The 19,705-nt window shown below is 39.4% G+C and overlaps 1 protein-coding gene across 5 annotated transcripts in view; it reads right to left on the reverse strand.

The window, feature by feature from the left end:
* Nucleotides 1–213: 213 nt before the first annotated feature.
* Nucleotides 214–19,705, reverse strand: part of pxb (putative Hedgehog signaling attenuator pxb) — a 243,404-nt gene continuing 223,912 nt past the window's right edge. For all 5 annotated transcript variants that reach the window (XM_087358168.1, XM_087358167.1, XM_087358166.1 and 2 more), the window contains 3 exons: nt 10,301–10,463; nt 2,216–2,360; nt 214–1,821 (listed from right to left, as the gene is read on the reverse strand). In XM_087358168.1, the coding sequence (XP_087214294.1) occupies nt 875–1,821; nt 2,216–2,360; nt 10,301–10,463 (1,255 nt within the window). In that variant the 3' untranslated portion in view covers nt 214–874. The remainder of the gene's footprint in view (nt 1,822–2,215; nt 2,361–10,300; nt 10,464–19,705) is intronic.

Raw genomic sequence — 19,705 nt, forward strand, 5'->3', positions numbered from 1 at the left:
GAGAATAAACCCTGCTTGTATTTGGTTTTAAACATCGGACATGTTAGAGGTTTAATATTTTTACTCAAACTTCTATGTTATATTTCTGCAAGATTTCTTCAAGTTGCATTTTCTACTTTGCAAATGGGTACCATCCTGATGCACACAGGGTAATAGGGCGAGAGATCACAATTATTTGATTAATGATAATATATGTATAAGAGCGTACGAGAATAATATGTACATAAAGTTTATTTATCGAATTTCTTGTCTAAAGGACACACATACCTCAAAAATCAAGTCTCAGTAATAAATAATGTCACTGATATACCTACTGATGGATATATACGTATAGCCAGAAATGTTTGTTATTTCAGTCTCAATATAAACACTTCGACAAATCAGGGTTACCAACCTGTCCCTTTAAATTATCATTCTTAAATTATGGAAGAATTATTTAGAAATGGACTATATATTGGAATAACTGTCTTAAGATAAAGAGATAATTCTCGTCTCTTTCAGATTCACAACTATTTCAACTAAAATGGCGTAAAACAACAACAAAGACAGATGCCATACAAAAGATGAAAGGCAACATAGTTTTTTGTGAACATACTGTGCGTGTGATGTCATTGCACATATTTTGACTATATCAGGACAGGTGGATGCCTCTACGGATCTAAAACCCCACAGTTTCACGCACACAAGATCACACACATATCAATGTCTACCGGGAGTTTCAAGGTCGGTGCTGCTGTTCCTAGAAATAATACGTAGAATCTTCTGTGATACGTAACACTGACCCATGCGTATACTACGGGAGTGCTCCTTACACAGGCACAGCTGTCTTCTACATGCGCGTTACTATAAAGAACTATGTAGAGTACGCGCACTACTATGACAGCGCAAGGTCTCCGCTATGCGCAGAAAGTCTGTGCGCATCTTTTGAGCTTCGTCCTCTGGATGTTGTGTTATTGCTATAGCCCGAATCGGAGCCGAAAGAAGAGTCCTGGCTATGAGCCTTGCCACGCCGAAACGTGGAGAACAGCTCTTGCGGCTGCCGTGGACTGTACCCAGAGCCGTGGTGATGCTGGTGGAGATGATTAAGGACCGGCACAGACTCGTACGGGTTGACCACGTGATTACGATGAGGCGGGGGTGGGACTTGGGGTTGTAGGATGTAAGGTAGCCTGTGCGCCACGCTGGGAACGGCCAGGGGGTGGTGGTGGGGGGCGATGTTGCTACCACTGCGCCCTGATCTGGGTGTGCCACCGCCACCACTCGTCATCACGTTGGGGTATAGCTGCAACAAAGCATCCAGTAAGATGCCCTCGTGAAACTCGCCGCAATCTTGGTGCCGGGCCGGCGACTGAGGTGATATTTGTTGCGGTTGGCTCTTATTGCGCCATCCCCGGCGCCGGTCCAGACTCCTGGGGCGCCGCTGTTCGGGTGCTCCGTGCTGACCACGGTGCTGATGAGGCTGCGGCCCGCGAGAAGTTCGGTTTCGATATCCCGGAGGAAGGCTGAAGTTCCTGCCTCCCGGTCCCAGCCCGAGCCCTGGGAGAGTAGTGTTCATGAGGAACCTGCTGCGGTCGTCAGCGTCAGACGAGTCAAGATCACGGCAGAGGTCGTTGCCGGTCGAGCCTTGGAGAGAACTGGTGCCGGAGTTGAGGTGACCGCTCCTCTCCATGTCTTCGGAGAAGCGTTGCGGGTAAGGCGGCTGAGAACTGCCTTCGCACTCCCCGCCTAGGCTCAGCTCGTCTTCCGCGAACTCGTCTTCACTTGCAGGGGCGGGGACTGCACCCTCGCTGTCTGGTTCAGACTCGCCTCGATCTCCCGACCCTGATCGTCACAAATAAACTCCCTGTGGCCGTTTTTGGTACCATATACACAGTGAAAACAAAATGCAATAAACGACAGTGTATGCGGGGAAGGAATGACTCGCTTGAGGTTGCTTTACAAATTTAAGTCTGGACAACTATAATGAATGTTATCAGAATATGATAACTGTCAACGGCTATTACATGATAATTTTCGCTGTTGGCAACACTATACAGTTTCTTAAAACGTGTCTAGCAATTGCCTAATTATTTAAAACGGACAGGGTTGACGAATAATCCTAAAAGCTCTATCATGATAGAAAAAGGTTTAGTTTCTCTTGCAACTAGTCATTACTTGGCTTCTTTGAAAGTTGCAGTATCGTCTACATCACAAGTGATTCAGAACTCTCACTCACCGTTGGATAGTTCTTCATACACCGGGTTGTAGAGGTCCTGTGACGAGTAAGGGTCGGGACGAGGAGGTGGACAGATGAACACGGTGGCGTTACCAAGCACGGGGAAGCCGCTGTTGTAGTTAGCCCCAGATTTGACGTCAATCATCTGTAAAGAATGAAATAACCTGTCACTCACTAACAATTCAATCTCCTAGTTCCTCAGAATTAATAAAAACATCTTCAAGCTGGAAGTTGTGTACTGCAAGAATGAATGATTTTGTGGAATCACCGAAAAGGAGAAGCAGAAAACAAGAGTTAACTCTATTTGCAAGTTAAGTTTGTTTAGCAACAGAATCGTGAATCAGAAAATACAACATATATAAAAGCAAGGTGTATTTATGTAAAAAAAAACCCTGCAAACTTGCTTATAATTAGCAATTTGAATGTACAGCCTGGGGAAACAGGTGAGGCAAAATTCAAGCTAGTCTAGCAAATGCACATATTTATAAGTTTTTTCATAATTGTTATGATGACAATGTACAATGCCCTTGAAGAACTATTCTTTCCAATTCAGAGTAATTATCCACCAATTATTAAGACAAAAATTTAAGACGGTGAAAAATCGTGGTATTTAGCACACATGAGAGAGATGACAACTGATTACAAAATTTTGATTCGAAAGCCTCAAGGAAAGAGACCTTCTTGGAAGATCTACACAGATGGGAAAATAATATTAAGATAGATCTTAGAGCAATAGGGTGTGGACAAAATTAATCTGGCTCAGGACGAGGACCGCTGTGGGCTATTGTGAACACGGTAATGAACGTTTGGGTTCCATAAAAGCCGATAAATATCTTGATTAGCTGAGAAACTATCAGATTCTCAAGAAGGGCTCTGCTCCGTTGTGTTTTAGTTATATTAAAATATTCGTACGTCCTGTAATTATGAATAAAGTGACTGCTTCTCCTATTGTCGCTCTGTCTGCTGAAAGTACGAGGGGCAGGGATTAATCGTTGGAAACACATGCAATGCGGTTTAAAATGTCCATCTTCCTTGTAACTCGAGACAAGCGCCTACACATTGTGTCCTAGTAACTAATTATTGTGGCTAATAACTTACAGCAAAATGGGACTACATGAAGTGTAATGGTGTGCACAAATCAACGTACATTTTAAGGACGGGGAAGATAAACGTTACGGTTTACTGTCGAAACTCCAGCCAATGTGTTGTTACATTCATTTTGTCCGACTGTGTCAAAACCAGAGGAATAAAATTAATTCTTTAATACATCAGTAATGCAAATTTAACGTGATCGTTCCACGCCTGTGGTTTCCACAAAAGAATACGAAACTAAACACACAAAATAACTTAAATTAATAAGACACTGCACTTTAAATCAGGCGTATAACTAAAACAACAATTTCAGAATACGATATAAAAACTTTATACAACAGATCAAAGCACAGGAAATGTAATAAATATGCTGACAGAAATTTAGTCCAATGTTGCAAACTCCTAATGTCATCATCATTATGTCGTCTTTCAGCTATCAAAAGCGACCAGAATTAGCTAAGCAAGCCCACGATTTATTTCCCAATTTCGTCAACACTGGTACGTATTGTCTGATATTATCACCGGTAACAGAATTTGAGGCTCTGCAAAATAAGCCTATGCGTCACAAAACATGGAACTGTCCATTTATTTTTATTTATTTATTTTTGTTTTATTTAACGGGACTTTCAATTAGCGTAGAATGATCAGATGATTAGTAAACAATGAATTGGAAAGGAAATGGGAGGGGGGAGTATTGGCCTAATTTTAGGTACTATCCCGGCAGTTTCGAGGAGGGACTGAGAAAACAACGAAAAGCCTAATTAAAGATAGCCGGTCTCCGGGCCGAGGTTTGAACCTGGGAAACTAACCGCGCCAACGGGACATTCGGTAATACAATTATATACAAGCCTTTTAAGACCATATATATAGGGCCCATGTAGGTAGAGAGAGAGAGAGGGAGAGAAAGAGAGAGAGAGAGAGCAGATTTAGTCATCAGTTGCTGCAGAGGCTGTCACTAAAGCGACTAAGACTACGCTACTAATTCAACGAGCGGAGTTCCTCTACTGATAGAAACAGAAATTCTTACTTTCGTTACCATCTCCAGACAGCCTCTGGGGTCCACTTATCATACTATTAAATAGGAACAAGGGGTTCTTTACTTGGGGGTATAGTGACCGGGGTGTGAAGATAAACACTCACCTCCACGCCGTCATGACGTGGTGTTTAATTAAGCACAAAGCCAACCACACCTTTTACTTCTTGTAGTTTAAATTGAAGATTTATACATTATTTTCTGAATGAAGGTAAAACTTTATAGCACAGTTTAAAACACACGTAAATATTTAGGGCAGTAGGCATAGATCATCCGGGACTTTGCTTGTGAGTCTGTGAATTTAAACAAAAGGAGAACAACGAGCGATGAGTGAGGGGGTAAGGGTTGAAAATCGGGAATCGATGTTTCGAAAAGAAATAAACATCTCAGTTAATGCAGCCTCAGACCAACAAAAACACATAAACTGCGCTGACAAGGAGGAGGCTGAAAACTAGTAGCATAATTCGCAACTCGGGTGTTTCAGAACTCCGTGGATAGGAAAACGCTTAAACAATCTGTGCACTTCGTGGTTACAGCTTTATTTTACATTCCGGGTCATTGCTAAATTCGTACTAGAAATGTTCGACACAAAAATCAGAGAGCAAAGTAAATAATAAAAGTATATTCTTCCCACTGTAGGGACAAAGGACATCATACTTCCCACTTAAGTTTCTCATGGAAATAATAAACCCCTCCTCCCTTATGCACTGAGATAAATCCGATTTACGATAAAAAGGTTTTGGCCCTGAAAGGGTAAGGGAATGCAAATAATCTGACCACAGCAGAATTTTTACTGTTGTTAAGATGCTTATAAATATGTTTTATTAACATTTACTCTTAAATAATGTTACATGTCCCGGGTTCGATTCCCGGCGGTGCCCGAATTTATAACTTGTGTTGGGCAAGGCCGTGGTCTAGGCAACACGGAGTTTTCCTCCGGGGGCTTCCCCGGTTTCTCCGTGGCATCCCAACAATTACTCCATTCACACACAGAAGAAGGCAATGGCAAACCACTTCTGGATCATCTGCCAAGAACGTATATGAACAGGTCCCAGTCCGAGAAAAGGATGGAAGGATCCTGTTCATATGGACCTGTCGTCAGACAGAACACTAAATAAATAATATAAGTAATAGCATTTCACCGTCATTATATCGAAAACTATTTTCATCACGAAAATGCACATAACGCTGCACTCTGTACTGATGGACTGATATCAACTAAGGCTGTACAGCGCAAACCACATGCAAATTAAATCAACTGATTTAAAAAAATACATTTACAATAAGAATAGAATAACGTTCCTCTATAAACTGTCGTGCCTCCTCTACAATGCCCTTTACACATAAGTTTATAAAAATATTTTATTCATTATACGATACAAACAGTCACAATAAAAGTAAAAAGGAAACGAACAAACCTTATGGGATCCATAAACAGTAAACCTAATAATGGGAAGAAGGGCTCATGAAAGTTAAATCGCTTCGAACGTTAAAAACGAAAATGCTCGTATGAAGAAACTTTGTAAATAACTTGAAATGGAAACTCGACGCTGTCTTCTATTTTAAGTTTTGAACCAAGTTTTGAGTATCAGAGAAACTTTTATGAGAAGGGTAAAAGAAGGTAATCCGCCTCAGAGTACACCTTCTCTAAGCTCTTCAATGTAATAGTCAGCTATAAGGGAGATTGCAACGCATCGCTGTTAAGGCGTCGTGCAGGCAACCAAGGTAGCCGCCATGACATAATCACTTTCAGCATGTGATCAGCGAGTAAACCAGAAACAGCGTAGACGAGCTGAGATTTCATGTTCTCACTGCAAAAATAAATATGGCTGTCTTTTTGGATGTTGTACCATAAAGACTATTAGATATCTTCCTGATGATGGAAGTACTAAGCTCCTCTGAAACGTCGGTTAATATCTAAGAGTCTATACGGCGCATTATCCTAGAAGACAGTTACCTTCAACGCAAGCAAGAGTTTTCTTATGCCACTCTTACACCAGTCATATTCAACCAAGTAAAACTGTAACTAAGAGCCTGATATCGCGACAACTACCCATCGCCCTGATGATGGAGGCAGCAAGGATCTCTGAAACGTCGGTACTACACGGCGCAACAACCCAGATGACAGTCAACTTCAAAAAATAAATTTAAATCATTTCATTACGGGGCATGTCACTTTTACAGAATAAAATTAAACAATGTGAAATCAAAGAATTTCAGTATGCACACAAACCGAACCAACCGAATTTATGATCTGTTGTTTGTGGGAAAGGAGCAAATTTCTGTGGTATTTGAACTTTCCTTTCACACGGTTAGCAGGGTTGGTGTTTCTTTATGGTGGGATTTATTGACTGCTTTGTTTTCCAGCAGCACAATGGCACTACGCAATATGCTTAACTTTATCGTAAAACGTAGACACACAATGATATTGATACTGCATAGTATAAGGCGTTTCAAATCAAGTGCACTAGTTTTAGGTTGTATCATTCGGGTGGAAAAAAGTATAAATAAAAGAAAAATTAGTTTTAAGTCTCACAATGATGCATTTGTTCTACAAACTGATGTAAAAATCCAAATTCTACAACACTGTATTGCATAATAAAAATTATTGTTAATATTAGGAACCATAAAAAGTACTGGCCAACCTACAGAAAATTAGATAATTAATTGTTTAAGTTATCACGTAAATGTCATTGTTCCAGTATTCCCTATCGTCTCTTTTCCTTTCTGATACAGTCCTTCATCACGGAAAGAATAATACCCACATGAATTTGCCTGCGTTTAGGGAATCCGTGAAAGTAAAACTGATAACTGACACTATAATCACAGTCCCTACACAGCCTTCAAATATTGCAAGACGATTTCTTCGGAATGATCTATGACATCTATTTGCCGTTTCGTGTTTCTGTCTGTATAGTGTATAAAGAGGTCAGCGGATGCTGTAATGTAGTGCCCCATAGACGATCAGTTAAAATGCTGTTACCCATACACGCAGTAAATAAAATAACTGTGCATTCTTCAGTCATACCTTCTACTGACCTGATTGATATGCTGGGTGTTACTGCTAACTGAAGATGGGAAAATAAAACGGGCTTATTTGTTTGACGTCTGCTTCAGCTGTGCTTAAATAAATAAAAGAAACAGAAAATGGAAACTGTTTGTTTCCAGCACACGATTAGTTCCACTGTGCATTTCACTGGCAGTTTTACTCAGTTCAAATATTACTCGACCTTTTAACTGCATGGACTCTGCAGTTAACTATTTTTTTAAACCACAGATATGACGTCAAACAGTTTATACGCGCATTTTAACTGTTCGCGTACAAGCCTACTAATAATTATTCGATTAATATGTGTAAATTCTGTTCTAGTAAAAATGTCCAATAACAAAGCTTGAAGATTTTCACTGTTCCAAATACGAAATTTTTTAAACATGGAAACAGCATGCTATCACACAGTAAGCCAATAATTAACAGAAGCTAATTATGTTGTTTAGAAGTAGGCCTATGGTGTTTAAAACAGCAGAAGCATAGCTAATGTTTTTTAAATACTTACTCATAAAGTGGAGAAAGCTGTTTCATTATTCATCAGTGTTCCAAACAAAACAAACCGCAGCACAATATAAAAGTGAATGTAATATTTATGTTATGTTTGGAGTGGTCGTGTATATATTAACACACAACAAACAAAACTTGGTTTCATAATTATTTGAACTAGATGCAGATTTGCAAACTAAACATTATGGTAGCCGACACACAAATATACATCCCGAAAAAACAAAAAACAAAATAGCAGGCGTAAAAACAAACAAGAACAGAATTGTTTAAATAATTAATAATCTAATGGCATAAATTATTGAAAGCCAGGCGTACATATAGATCATTTCCATTATGAAGTGATACTAACTTACTCCGGACATTTGTAAGTACTTAAAGTCCATCTGACATCATCAAGTCGTCAGCCGTCTAGCTCACTGGTATAGCAATCTGTTCACAGTGACGACAGTGTTTGGCGTATACCTGGTCTAGGAAATTAACTATTTACTTAATTGGGTCATTGGCCGTTGTCACGCATCTAGCGAACGAGCGAGTTAATCACTGAATCAATCGGTTAGTCGATTAGCTAGTCGTCGATCAGTCAGTCGATAGATTGGCCAATCGGATGGTCACGCACACAGCCTGTCGGTCATGCCTTGAAAAATTATGACGATACGATGTGATGGAAATAATAGTTCTGGTACTGCCGTTTCACTATCTGAATTTCCCTGATAAAAACAACCAGTTCTCGTTGAAATATTTAAACGAAAGTTAAAAACAAATCGGACTACACTGAAATATCACTGGAAATGTATATATTCGCTTCGCCCTGTCTGTCCATCCGTCTGAACGCGTATAAATCTAAACAGGCTGAACGGGTTTTCATAACATTTGTTAATGGAGATTTGTACTAAAAGTTGTCTACACATGCCAAATATTGTTAAAATAGAACAATAATGGTCACCTATAAGTGTTCCTGCTCTCCAAGGTCACTGGGTGGGGAGTCCCGAGGTTACGTTGGTTACCATGATTATTTTCGTCATCATGATTACTAATACCACATTCGTTACTATGGTTACCTTGCTTAAAATGGCATCCATAGCAAATTACATGGATGTCTGGATGTACGTAGCAGGCATCCTCGTTATCGAACATGATATGGAGACAATGCACATCCCTCAGACATGCTGTATTTATGCAAATCAAAATGAGTGATTAACGTATGTACCAGCCACGTAGCAGCCAGGGCGTTGTGAGGAAGACATTAATTGCAAAGGATTGTTTGATAATAACGACTCCAAAGTAGCGAAGTTGCTCAGTCACTGTTTAAACAGAAACTGTACAATAATAAAAAATATGCACGCCCTTTCCAACGTCCCTTGTGTAGCGAAATGGTGAAGGGGTGGTGAAGGTAGGCAAGGCAGGGGTTGCAGTATCGTGTCGGTCGTTGGCTGGTAGTTTTATTTGAACAGACCTCGGGCAGCAATTAGGTAACCCTACGTTGTTCGCTTAGTTCTACACTCTACAGTGAGAGGCAGTTTGTAGAAGACAGCCGAAGCACACCTCAGACTACAGGCAGTTTCCGCTCTTACGAATAGCTACGATCCTGGAGAGTTCGTAAAACGAGTCGAAATTTCCCAATATGCGCTAAGTAATAATCCGAGGTTACATTCCCGAATGACAGGAAAATGAAAAAAACAAAAAAAACAATAGAAGACGATTTTACGGTCTGAAGCAAAGCATACGAGCAACGGAAACATATTTTCACACATGCTATACAAATATCAAATCGGCAAAGAACAAACAGCAAAATCTTTCATAACATGCACGGCAAAGCAGGGCGAAAGGCGAACTGACTCATATATTTACCATGGTTTCACTGACTGGGCGACGTAGCTGAAATATTGCTTCTACATAGTCTTCTAAATAAAATTAGGTTATACCCATTATCATGTTCAAGTAAAATCTACGAAATCGTACTTTGTACCCCACTGATCATAAATTTTGAACAATTCGGTGAATAGTAACAAGAAGCAGGCTCAAGATCCCTGATTTTGTGTTGTTTTAATTAAAGTCGTTTGTAGAATTATATTCGTCTTTGATCATAAATATTCTCATTTCATCAGTGTCGAAATTAGTCCACGACCAAACGGCAAATTTCGACAGGTCACTTACAACCGTCACGGTTCTGAGCACTGCAATTAAAGAGTTTAACGCATGCACCGTAATATGTTCCAGGACATTAACTTCACAGGACACGGGAAGAGGCTAATGCATGGTATTAGATACATAGGAACAGCAGTTACTTGATATATGCTGCATGTGGCATAGTAAGGGAATCTGCCGCAGTTACGTCAATACAAAAATTTATGTAGCACGATGCTTTTCTATTACTACACCTTCAACACCCGACAGCCACACTTACTTCAATTGAAGGCGCTGTCTGTCCCGGGGCACGGTTGTTAGGAAGTGTCCTCGGCCGGATGTTGGTGAGGTCCTCATATATGACGCCATTTCCGTTAGAGACGTCGCAGCGATTCTGTGGCGATGTTTTGCACGGTAGGAAGTTTTGCACTTTTCTCTTATGTCTGTAGAGAAATGAGAAATTACAGTTAATAAAATTTAATAATTATACACATCAGTACAGACCATGTTTCATGTTCGTGGCTCAAAACACACAAAAGCAGATGTCTGGGTTGAGTGTCACGTATACAACTTGAAAACGACAGAATTAACTTCGAAAGGAAGGATACAAATATTTACACTTTCATAGGATTATATAAAATTATTTTCATATTACAGATGAGTACACAGAAACTCATAAAATACATTATCACTCAAAAAATATAAAATGTTCTTTACGACATGTATTGATCGAGAATGAGAGAACCTGGAACTATAAACGTAAGATTATGACTTGAGTAAAAAATGTTAATAAGGAGAACTCAAGTGTCCTCTATGCATAAATTGAGGAAAGGAAAAGATTAATAAGAAGATAAAGGCAGAGAGCAGAGGGGAAATAAATAAGAATGTTGAAAAATATCCTGAAGAGTTCTGTAAACAATAAGAATCCAACTATATATTTTTGGAACCTACTGCACTGTCTTCAGTTCTAAATTACCATCAAGGTACGAGGGACAAGAAACAAACGAATTCCAGTTGCTTTCGAAACCATAGTAACTCAATTGTTGTCGGGTGTAGCATTTGTCACATGGTTCGTGTGTCAGCAGAAGAATGTAACGCCCGGAATTTGGTGGGTCTGCCTACACGGCGGTGAATTTCAGGAATGTGACAACTGTAACCGATATCTCACGTGTACTTTCGTAACATACGCGACGCTCTTGCCCGTGTTAGAATAAGCGATATCTAATATTCTAAACACACTTCCGCTCCAAAAGACCAGTTGTTTTAGAATAAACCATTTATTACGGACCAGAATAACAGCTACTGGCTGTTTGTTAAATACTGTTCCCTTCCATAGTCAAATGACACAGAGTTTTATGCATCCTCGTCTCATGAACAGGGACAAAAACATTTCAGTCTTGACTGTAGGCTGCAGAGTACTCGTACTGTACGCCATTGGTTGCAAATGTGCCGTACATCGAAGCACTGTAAAATTTTAAACGCATAGTTTCGCATCCTTTAAAATCTCATATATTTCTATAATTTACTATAGAATTTTATGCTGTATAAGTTTCGTTTCGCTGCCAGAAACATGGCTTAAATCGGAATGTACGCGAGACTAAACATTATTTATTGTACACTACAAAAACTGTTTATGAAGTTTAAATGTTACTGTCTCAAGATTCTGGCTGGTAACTGAAAATATTCTTGAAATCGTGAAGCATGACAGTACTCAAACTTAATTACATGTTCTATGGCGTTGCAGGCTAACGTAATTTACTTTGAGTGAAGAGGAGAGTTGGAACGTTCTTTCTGACTGGAGCGTCGCGTGACAGTATCTAATGTCACGTGAAACTCGGTTACGCTGGAAAGAAAATGTTAACGAAGTACAATACATAGCCCTAATTTCTTATCAGTCGGGGTCTAAATAAATAAATAAATTGGAATTTTCATGATAACCAGAATCGACTGTGTCTAGATCCAAATATTTTAGGCGGTTTTTCAAACAAGTTCGTGATTCCTTCATTAATTTCTCAGCTTTGAAGTGGAACAGATGAATTACGCGTACTCAATGGGTAAAGGGTTCTCTTCACCCGGTGGCAAAGTAAGCACAGCGGAAAACTGACCACTAAGCTCCATCTAGATCCGAGGTGAAGAATCCGTGGAAATTTGTATAAACGCTCCACACAGGCCTTCAAGGGCGGTGCTTAAGCACTAGGCTAACGTTTTGTACAGGCCGATTACAGAGTGGAAAGCGTCTAACTTTCTTTCCGTTAGTACCCGCTTCGAAACTCCACTTAAAGCTGCATATCCTGAGGGTGTATTTAATTATTCCTTCAATCACCAGGATATTTAATATAGGTCACAGGCTACTCACATTCTTTCCTCGCTTAATTTTCAAAACATCATACTATGTGAGATTTGAGGTTCTTATGGCTTTGACTTTGACGATGTCGATGTTGGAGATGGATGCAGTACGTTTCTCTGAGACGTTGGTATCCACGTACAAATTCATATGGCGTTACAATCCACAAGACCAACACCGTCATAGTAAAAAAATTATACTATTTGATATCACTTGTTTCAATGACAAATACGGTCTTCGTTTTGAAAGGCGCCTATTCGCCATAGTACGTGGAATCTGCCAATATTCTCGCAAAAGATTACCAGAATGTTAAATCATTACATGGAAATGTCCGGAGGAAGCACCAGCCTGAATGAAATGGCACTGCAGGAAAATCAGTTCTTTCAAAAACTCTCTCAGCTACCACTCAAAGTGTGCTATTTGCATCGGCGAAAGATTTACTCTCTGTTATAGCAAATAGAATTCTACGTAGGAATATCCCGAGTCAGAGGCTGAAAGTCTCTTCAGTATTCAAAGTATCTCGTGCTGTTGACAAAGACAGGCTCCACGTGGACAGTGTCCTAGGAGAGAGAAGCCATGTATCTCAGCTTCTCCCTCAGGGAATGTTCTGTGTTGCTTAATGCTGCTGCAAGGAAATCAACTTACAGGTCTAAGAATTTTGGATGTTCAAAGACAGACCAGTCAATTTTCTAGGTCTCTAGTCGGGTACTTTAACTGATGGGAAATGTCGGGATTATATATCAAGGAAGAATGTAGTCGCTCCTTTCAAACGACTAAACCAAACAAACCAAGGAAACAAGTAACCAGCTACCCACCCCAGTCACCAAACTACCTATATACCTAAATAAATAAAAAAAATACTGATTAACTCACCAAATAAACCACTTAATAACTAATTCTTGTTAGAAGCCAGATGTTCAATATTATTAAAACAGAAGCTCACTGGATTCAGTCCTGAGAAAAATATCGATCCAATTCACATTTTGTGATCTTATTTCTGGTTATGTTTGCGTTTTAAAATGAGCACTCTGTATAAAAAAAATTAAAACACCAAGACTCCTTGTATTCACCTTCCAGGAACCTTCCACCAAAATTATCATAGGTATCATTTTTCTACTTCTTTCGGAGCAACATGCCCCCCATTTAATTACCCTGAAATGTAATACGAGCTGTATAAATCATTAACTTCGCCTGTAAGTGTTAGTTTTTTCAGAATATGTTCTTGAGACTTACCCTTCGAACATGTTTCTTTAGTCATGACACGGTCTTGTGACTTAAGTCTCATTAAAATTATACTATTTTAGTCAGAACATGTTACTGCGCCTTGTGCCTCGATCTGGCCTCTTCCCACACGGCTAAGACGGTATATCCATCCATCTTTACCTCGCCATGTGATTATCTACAGAGGGAAATTACAACTTAACGCAGAATTCGAAAGACGCGTAGGCCCGGTAAACCTCTGGCTCAGAGGCGACGAAGGAAATCACAATGGATTAAGCCGATCTCAAAACCGAGACAATTTACACATAAAGCCAGCACTTGAAACACAGCCCTCTTGGTTCTGCTTTCGTGCTGCGTGTCCAGCCCAACGCAGGGTGCGCGAGTCAATCAACGTTAAATGTTACGCAATTTTCTTCTGTTCGTTCCTCTCATATCCCCTAAAAGCGCTTTGTGTCATAGTACTTTCACTTCGTATTGTTTACTTACGAATAAGGAAAATACAGAAAGTTCATTCGTTTCGTAAATATACAGTTTCTATTTTTAGAAGCTCGTGTTAACTTAGGAGGTAATTTCAAGTCGCTCAGACTTCACAGTCATGGATCCTACAGACCGCCTTAAAATGAACGAGGTAATATTTGACCTGAAAACGATTTTATGATAACTAATATTATATATTTCCAACTTCAATGCATATAAAGAAACTCCCCCTTTCGACCAACAAAACTTTTCAATCCATTACTAAGGATAATTAAATTTGAATATGTCTAATAGATTTTTGCGGACTAAAGAAGCTACGCATTTAATTAGTTTTAGGGCATCAATATGTTTGGACCAATTAATATTCACTGGTTCTATAAATTAATGACCAAAAATCGAATTAAAGCTAGTTTTGTCTCCATTTTAACTACGGCGTAAAAGTTAATCCTACATTACTCGTAGAGAAATGGTTAAAACTTCGACAGTAGGGTCAGAAAGTGAATTACTCTGCCACTTTGCAAACAAAGTTGAATTACAAACGTAAGTTAATTTCGTAACCACGTGATATAAATATTCTAATTTACTTCACTGTCCTTTAATTCTAGTTATTATGGCTAATAACATTATCAAATAAAAGTTCATTATAATTAATGGAGAAAATCGTACAACTTGAATATTTGCATACTACAGAACTGGGGGTAGTCTTCCATAAGACTTCAGTTTTCAAATTCGCTTTAATTTCCAATAATATAACAGCGACAATGAGGGGTGTTAGCAAATGTTGCAAAAATGCTCCTATCAGTTTCGGCATGTATGTCTGTCCATCTTTCAGCACGCAACTACTCAAAAATCGCATTTTATGCCTGGGAGTTTTTGAAAAATTTGTTGACACGTTACAATTGTGGTTTAAATCGGACAAGAATAACGGCTAGTTAACCTGAACTAAGTTTTAGTAGCAGAAGTGATTGCATGAGGAAACTTGCGCGAGGAATCTCAACGCAACAACGAATTTCCGTGGAGGAATTCCCGTGACGTCATAACCCAGCCACATACAACGCCCACGTAAATGTCATTGACCTCAGACAACGCTGATGTACACTTGCGTTGTTCGTAAAGGTCAAATTCTGCCGAAAGGGCCAGAATTTATTTTTATGTCTTACGTGAATTTCCTAACAGATTTAATATCTTTAAACTTTGTTCTGCAGTGCTTTGTATCCATGTCTCATCGGGATAAAAACAACTCTAGACAAAAACAAGAAACAGCCACAAAGACCTACCTGAGACAGTCTCATAATCTACGTCATCATAACCTGTTTTAACATGTTCGACGCCAAGTAACCTACTCGTTTGAAACAACGTCGTTAAATAATGTATCCACCCATTGAACATGGTGTTGTAAAACACTGGTGACCTCTCACGTGATTCCCGGGCACCGTGACGCTGAGGCGCCCCACGTAGCAGACGCTGTGTCTACTACGTGGGGCGGTTCCTGGAACTCGCGGACGTACGTGCAAAACCGCGTTACATAAACCGCCATTACGAAACAATGAACCTGACCGGAATATGCTAGTCACCTAGGCCTCCCGGGAGGGATCTAACTTGAAGATGGAACATTCAATTCTTATATATCCAAGGGCTACTCATAAAGCGATTCAAATAAGTTACTGATACAAAGGGAAACCAATGAAAGCAGTTCTCCAAGTGGAATGCTAGTAGTTTCAAAATGCGTTTTTTGCGTTGTTACAACATCGGCCTAAAAATTCGAGTACTGTAGACAGAAATATAAAGTTAAATTAACATTATATGATTGCCACAAATTATTTCCTTTTATACAGTTAAACAACAAGCCCAAAATAAATATTTTTAAAATAAAATGAACATACTTTAACATTATGTGCCAATTCATATGCAGTATACAATCGGCCTTTTCTTTTGAAAGAAAGCACATTCAATTTGAGTTTACAATAAACCGATCCTCCTCGCAATCACAACGAACTCTACTAAACTCTTGGTCTGTTCTGATCTCAAGAATCAGAAACTCCCCTTTCAACCTGGCGCCGATAGACTTACTCGACGCAGGGTTGCCACAAACCTTCAATTTGTATAAAAAAACCCGGAAAAACGCAATATATACGAAGCGCAATAAATCGAGGTATGCCTGTACACTTTTGAGCAGATATTTTTATCCTGGCTGGTACACGAATCTAACTCTCGCATAAGAGCTCAGTGCTTAACTGGAAAGAATAATTAAAAACCCACGAGCGATGAGCGTAAAAGTAAGAATCATCTCACAGCATACAAACTGCATTAGGAACCTTTGCAAAATCGAATCTCTATACCATTGCACTCTCGGTCCCTATCCGCCGACGAGACGTCTCATTAATTTTTTCCGTGCCTTAATAATTCTGAACGCACTTCGGCGTAATACCGATTCATAATTGGGGATGCATTGGTGGTTCATTCCCCTAATTAAAATAACTGAAATGTATGAACGAACCAAGAAATAATCAATGTCCCTGTGAAAGGGGGTGGCTCAGGGATTAACATAATAGTACGGATGGCAAAGAGCTGGAGCCAATTAAAACATAGCCTGTTTGAAATTACGTATGTTCGTACTGAGCGAAGCGTTAATAATATCGCATATATAACCAAGTTATGAAACAACTCGAAATTGAATTCTCTGAAACGCGTGTGCGATAATGCCATGCGTATAGCATAATTCGCACGGCGCTGTAATATTCCACCGAATAACTTGGCGTCCACTGATAGGCTACTATTGTTGATTTATCTCTTGTTTGACCTTGAGTGACCTAATATCAACTGACCTATACAGTCATACACAGTCAACTGAATTGAATGTTAGTCCTGCGTCACATGAACCTAAAAAACAGCCTCAACTTGCAAATAAATAAAACTACTGCCCAAAACATTTTCAGTGTGGTGTAGGCCTGTATTAATGAAATGCAAATAATAATTAACTTAGCAGTCAGCAATGCGGTTCTAGTGGCGTGGATCAGTTTACAGCGATAGATTTTTTTTTCCCCAATGAATAAACCTCACCACATTAGACAAGCCACTACGAATTTGTAACTATAAATGTGTATGCTCCGTTTTGGAGCAGTAAGTTACAAATTTCCATTCTATCTCTGTGCATGAAACGTATTTTTCTCACTACGAGATAAGAGTGACTGATGACTTCTGAGATCTCAGGACAGATAAATTGCCAGGTTTCAATTATATGCACGAGAGAAAATTAGATCCAGATGTACGATCATTTGAAGTAATTTTTGAAAATTTTAGGCTATCGGAATCCTTACTATCGGAAATGGATAACGAAGGCAATTAAGCATTTACTTTCTAGGCTCTGCCAATCTCTACGATCGGACAGCTGTGACAGAAGAATGCTCATATGCCATCAGGACTTTGCATACACTGACCCTATATTCCTTAAAATTTGACTTCTTCTAAGGCGGGAAGGGGGTGTTGATTGCTTTATAGTAAACATTGAGACGCCGCTAGTTATGTAAAACGCCTAATTTCACCAGAAACGAGCAATGTGACGGCGGAATGCGAGATGCCCAGTAATCATATCCACACTCAGTCTCACTCGTAATCTTAGTTGACATTAATTGATGCCCTAGTGAGTGCATCTGGTGGTCGGCCTCAAAGAAGGCTCCAGGGCGTGTTACCTTCGCATGACATATGGGGCAGGATCACTGCTTCACTACGCTACGCATTGTCAATGTGATTTAGTTACCATGTGAACGGATCCAGTGGTTGTCTTCCACAGCTGTATAAACACGAATATGGACTTACGCAACATTTGGTATGTGAACACCAGATGGAACGGAATAGGCTATACTACAGACAACTGATGGTACTGAATCCTGAAATTATCCTGGATTCTTTATCGCAGCAGAAGGGCCACTCTACTTCAATTTTTAAGGAGGAGAGGATACAAGAGACTCTGAAAGAGAAAGTCGAGGAAAATGCAGAAGAAAATAAAAGGAAACTAGACGAAGAAAGTGACGAAGGAAACAAGAAAGACACAATAAGATCCTTGTTGAGCTATACATTCAAATGATTTCATAGAAATTAAGTGTGGTGTTGTAGATATCTAGCTAGGTTATGACACTAAGGTGTCACCTGTAGCTTGGAACAACCTATGGTGGGCCTCCCCGCGAAGTACTAACATGACAGCATGGTGTGTTATTTTTACGAGCTCCTCTCACTTCATTGCACTTCAAATAAAATTTTGGGAAATTGAAATAGGATTTACAAGTCGTCGTGCAATTTTGTGTTTTGCTCTGTACCTGCAACAAATCTGTCTCTCTTACCTCGAAAGCTGTTCCACTAACCCAGTGCCAGGGATTCAGAGCCGTTATTTAGGGCCGTGTCCAATACAAGTATTTCTTGTATAGCCAATGGTTGCTTTTACAGCATCCACTTCGTATTTGGACAGGGAGCAGTTTAAAATTCTAAAGCCGGGTATGTTTACACAGAAAGCAGCAAAACATGGTTCGCGAAAAATGTAAGCTGGTGCGCAACGGTGTTCAGATATTAATTTATCATGTGTAGAATAAATAAAATATTCTAATCCCCCTTTTCTTCCTCATTAAAGGGCACTGGCTCTAATGCAATTATTTAGTACTGTCATTTACAATTTCTAATATCTGTTTATACACGTTCATGACATCAGGATTTAGTTATCCTGGCCGAATTTGTCTATGTAAGGAGTAGTTTGTATTTAAAAGTGACAAAGCAATCCATTAGTTTTCTTATAAAGGGTTGTGGGCTTGTGTGCGTATCAATATGTAGGCATATAAAACTACACACAGACAAAATCGCTTGTTTAGATACGTTAAAGTGACTATGATACAAATTAAATGGAAACACATTTTGAATTTTGCACAAAAAGTTAATATCACTGTTGTATTTGTCTACGATTTTAACCTGTAGTGGAAAATGGGTATATATTTAAAACAAGGCGGTTATGGATTATTTTATAATCCATAGCTAATCTGGTTGCGACGCAGATGTATTTGTATTACTGTCATTGGCCTTCGGCTGTTGTCAGGAATTAAGTAAATGAATTAAGCTGTCTATAACTCGTCTACTTCTGCCACTACCATGATATCACCACTTCCATCATCATACTCGAGTCCTGGAAACGTAAAACCATTTCATGCGAACAGATGATTATTGTAGGCCTACAGACGATGCAGTCGTGGGCTCACGTAAACACGGAAACCAGACATGCTTTTAAGTTTCACCATAACACACTGTACATCGATCGCCCAACAGCTGAACTGGAGGTGGCACGTCTGTGAGAAAATGCTACGCGTCTTAAGAAATCACCTGAGATAAACAAACACGCACAAGGTCATTAAAACAAGGGTGATGCTCCTCTGTTCAGGAAGACAGGTGCTGTGTCCACATCCCATATCCTCATACTCTGAAAAGCACATTTTTTTCCCCAGGTATAAAATACCTGCTCATTTTTTGTACATCGTATTTACGTTGTTACATTTTTTGTTTCATTGGTTATCCCGGAATGGTAAAACATATTAAAACATCGCATTCCGTATGTAGTTTTAGTAGATCTAAGGTTTCACTAACAAGCACAACGAAGTTCTTGCATTG

Source organism: Zootermopsis nevadensis, unplaced genomic scaffold (assembly GCF_977971745.1).
Source record: "Zootermopsis nevadensis isolate Lab colony 2312 unplaced genomic scaffold, Znev_1.0 Znev_ptg000029l, whole genome shotgun sequence".
Lineage (NCBI taxonomy): Eukaryota > Metazoa > Arthropoda > Insecta > Blattodea > Termopsidae > Zootermopsis > Zootermopsis nevadensis.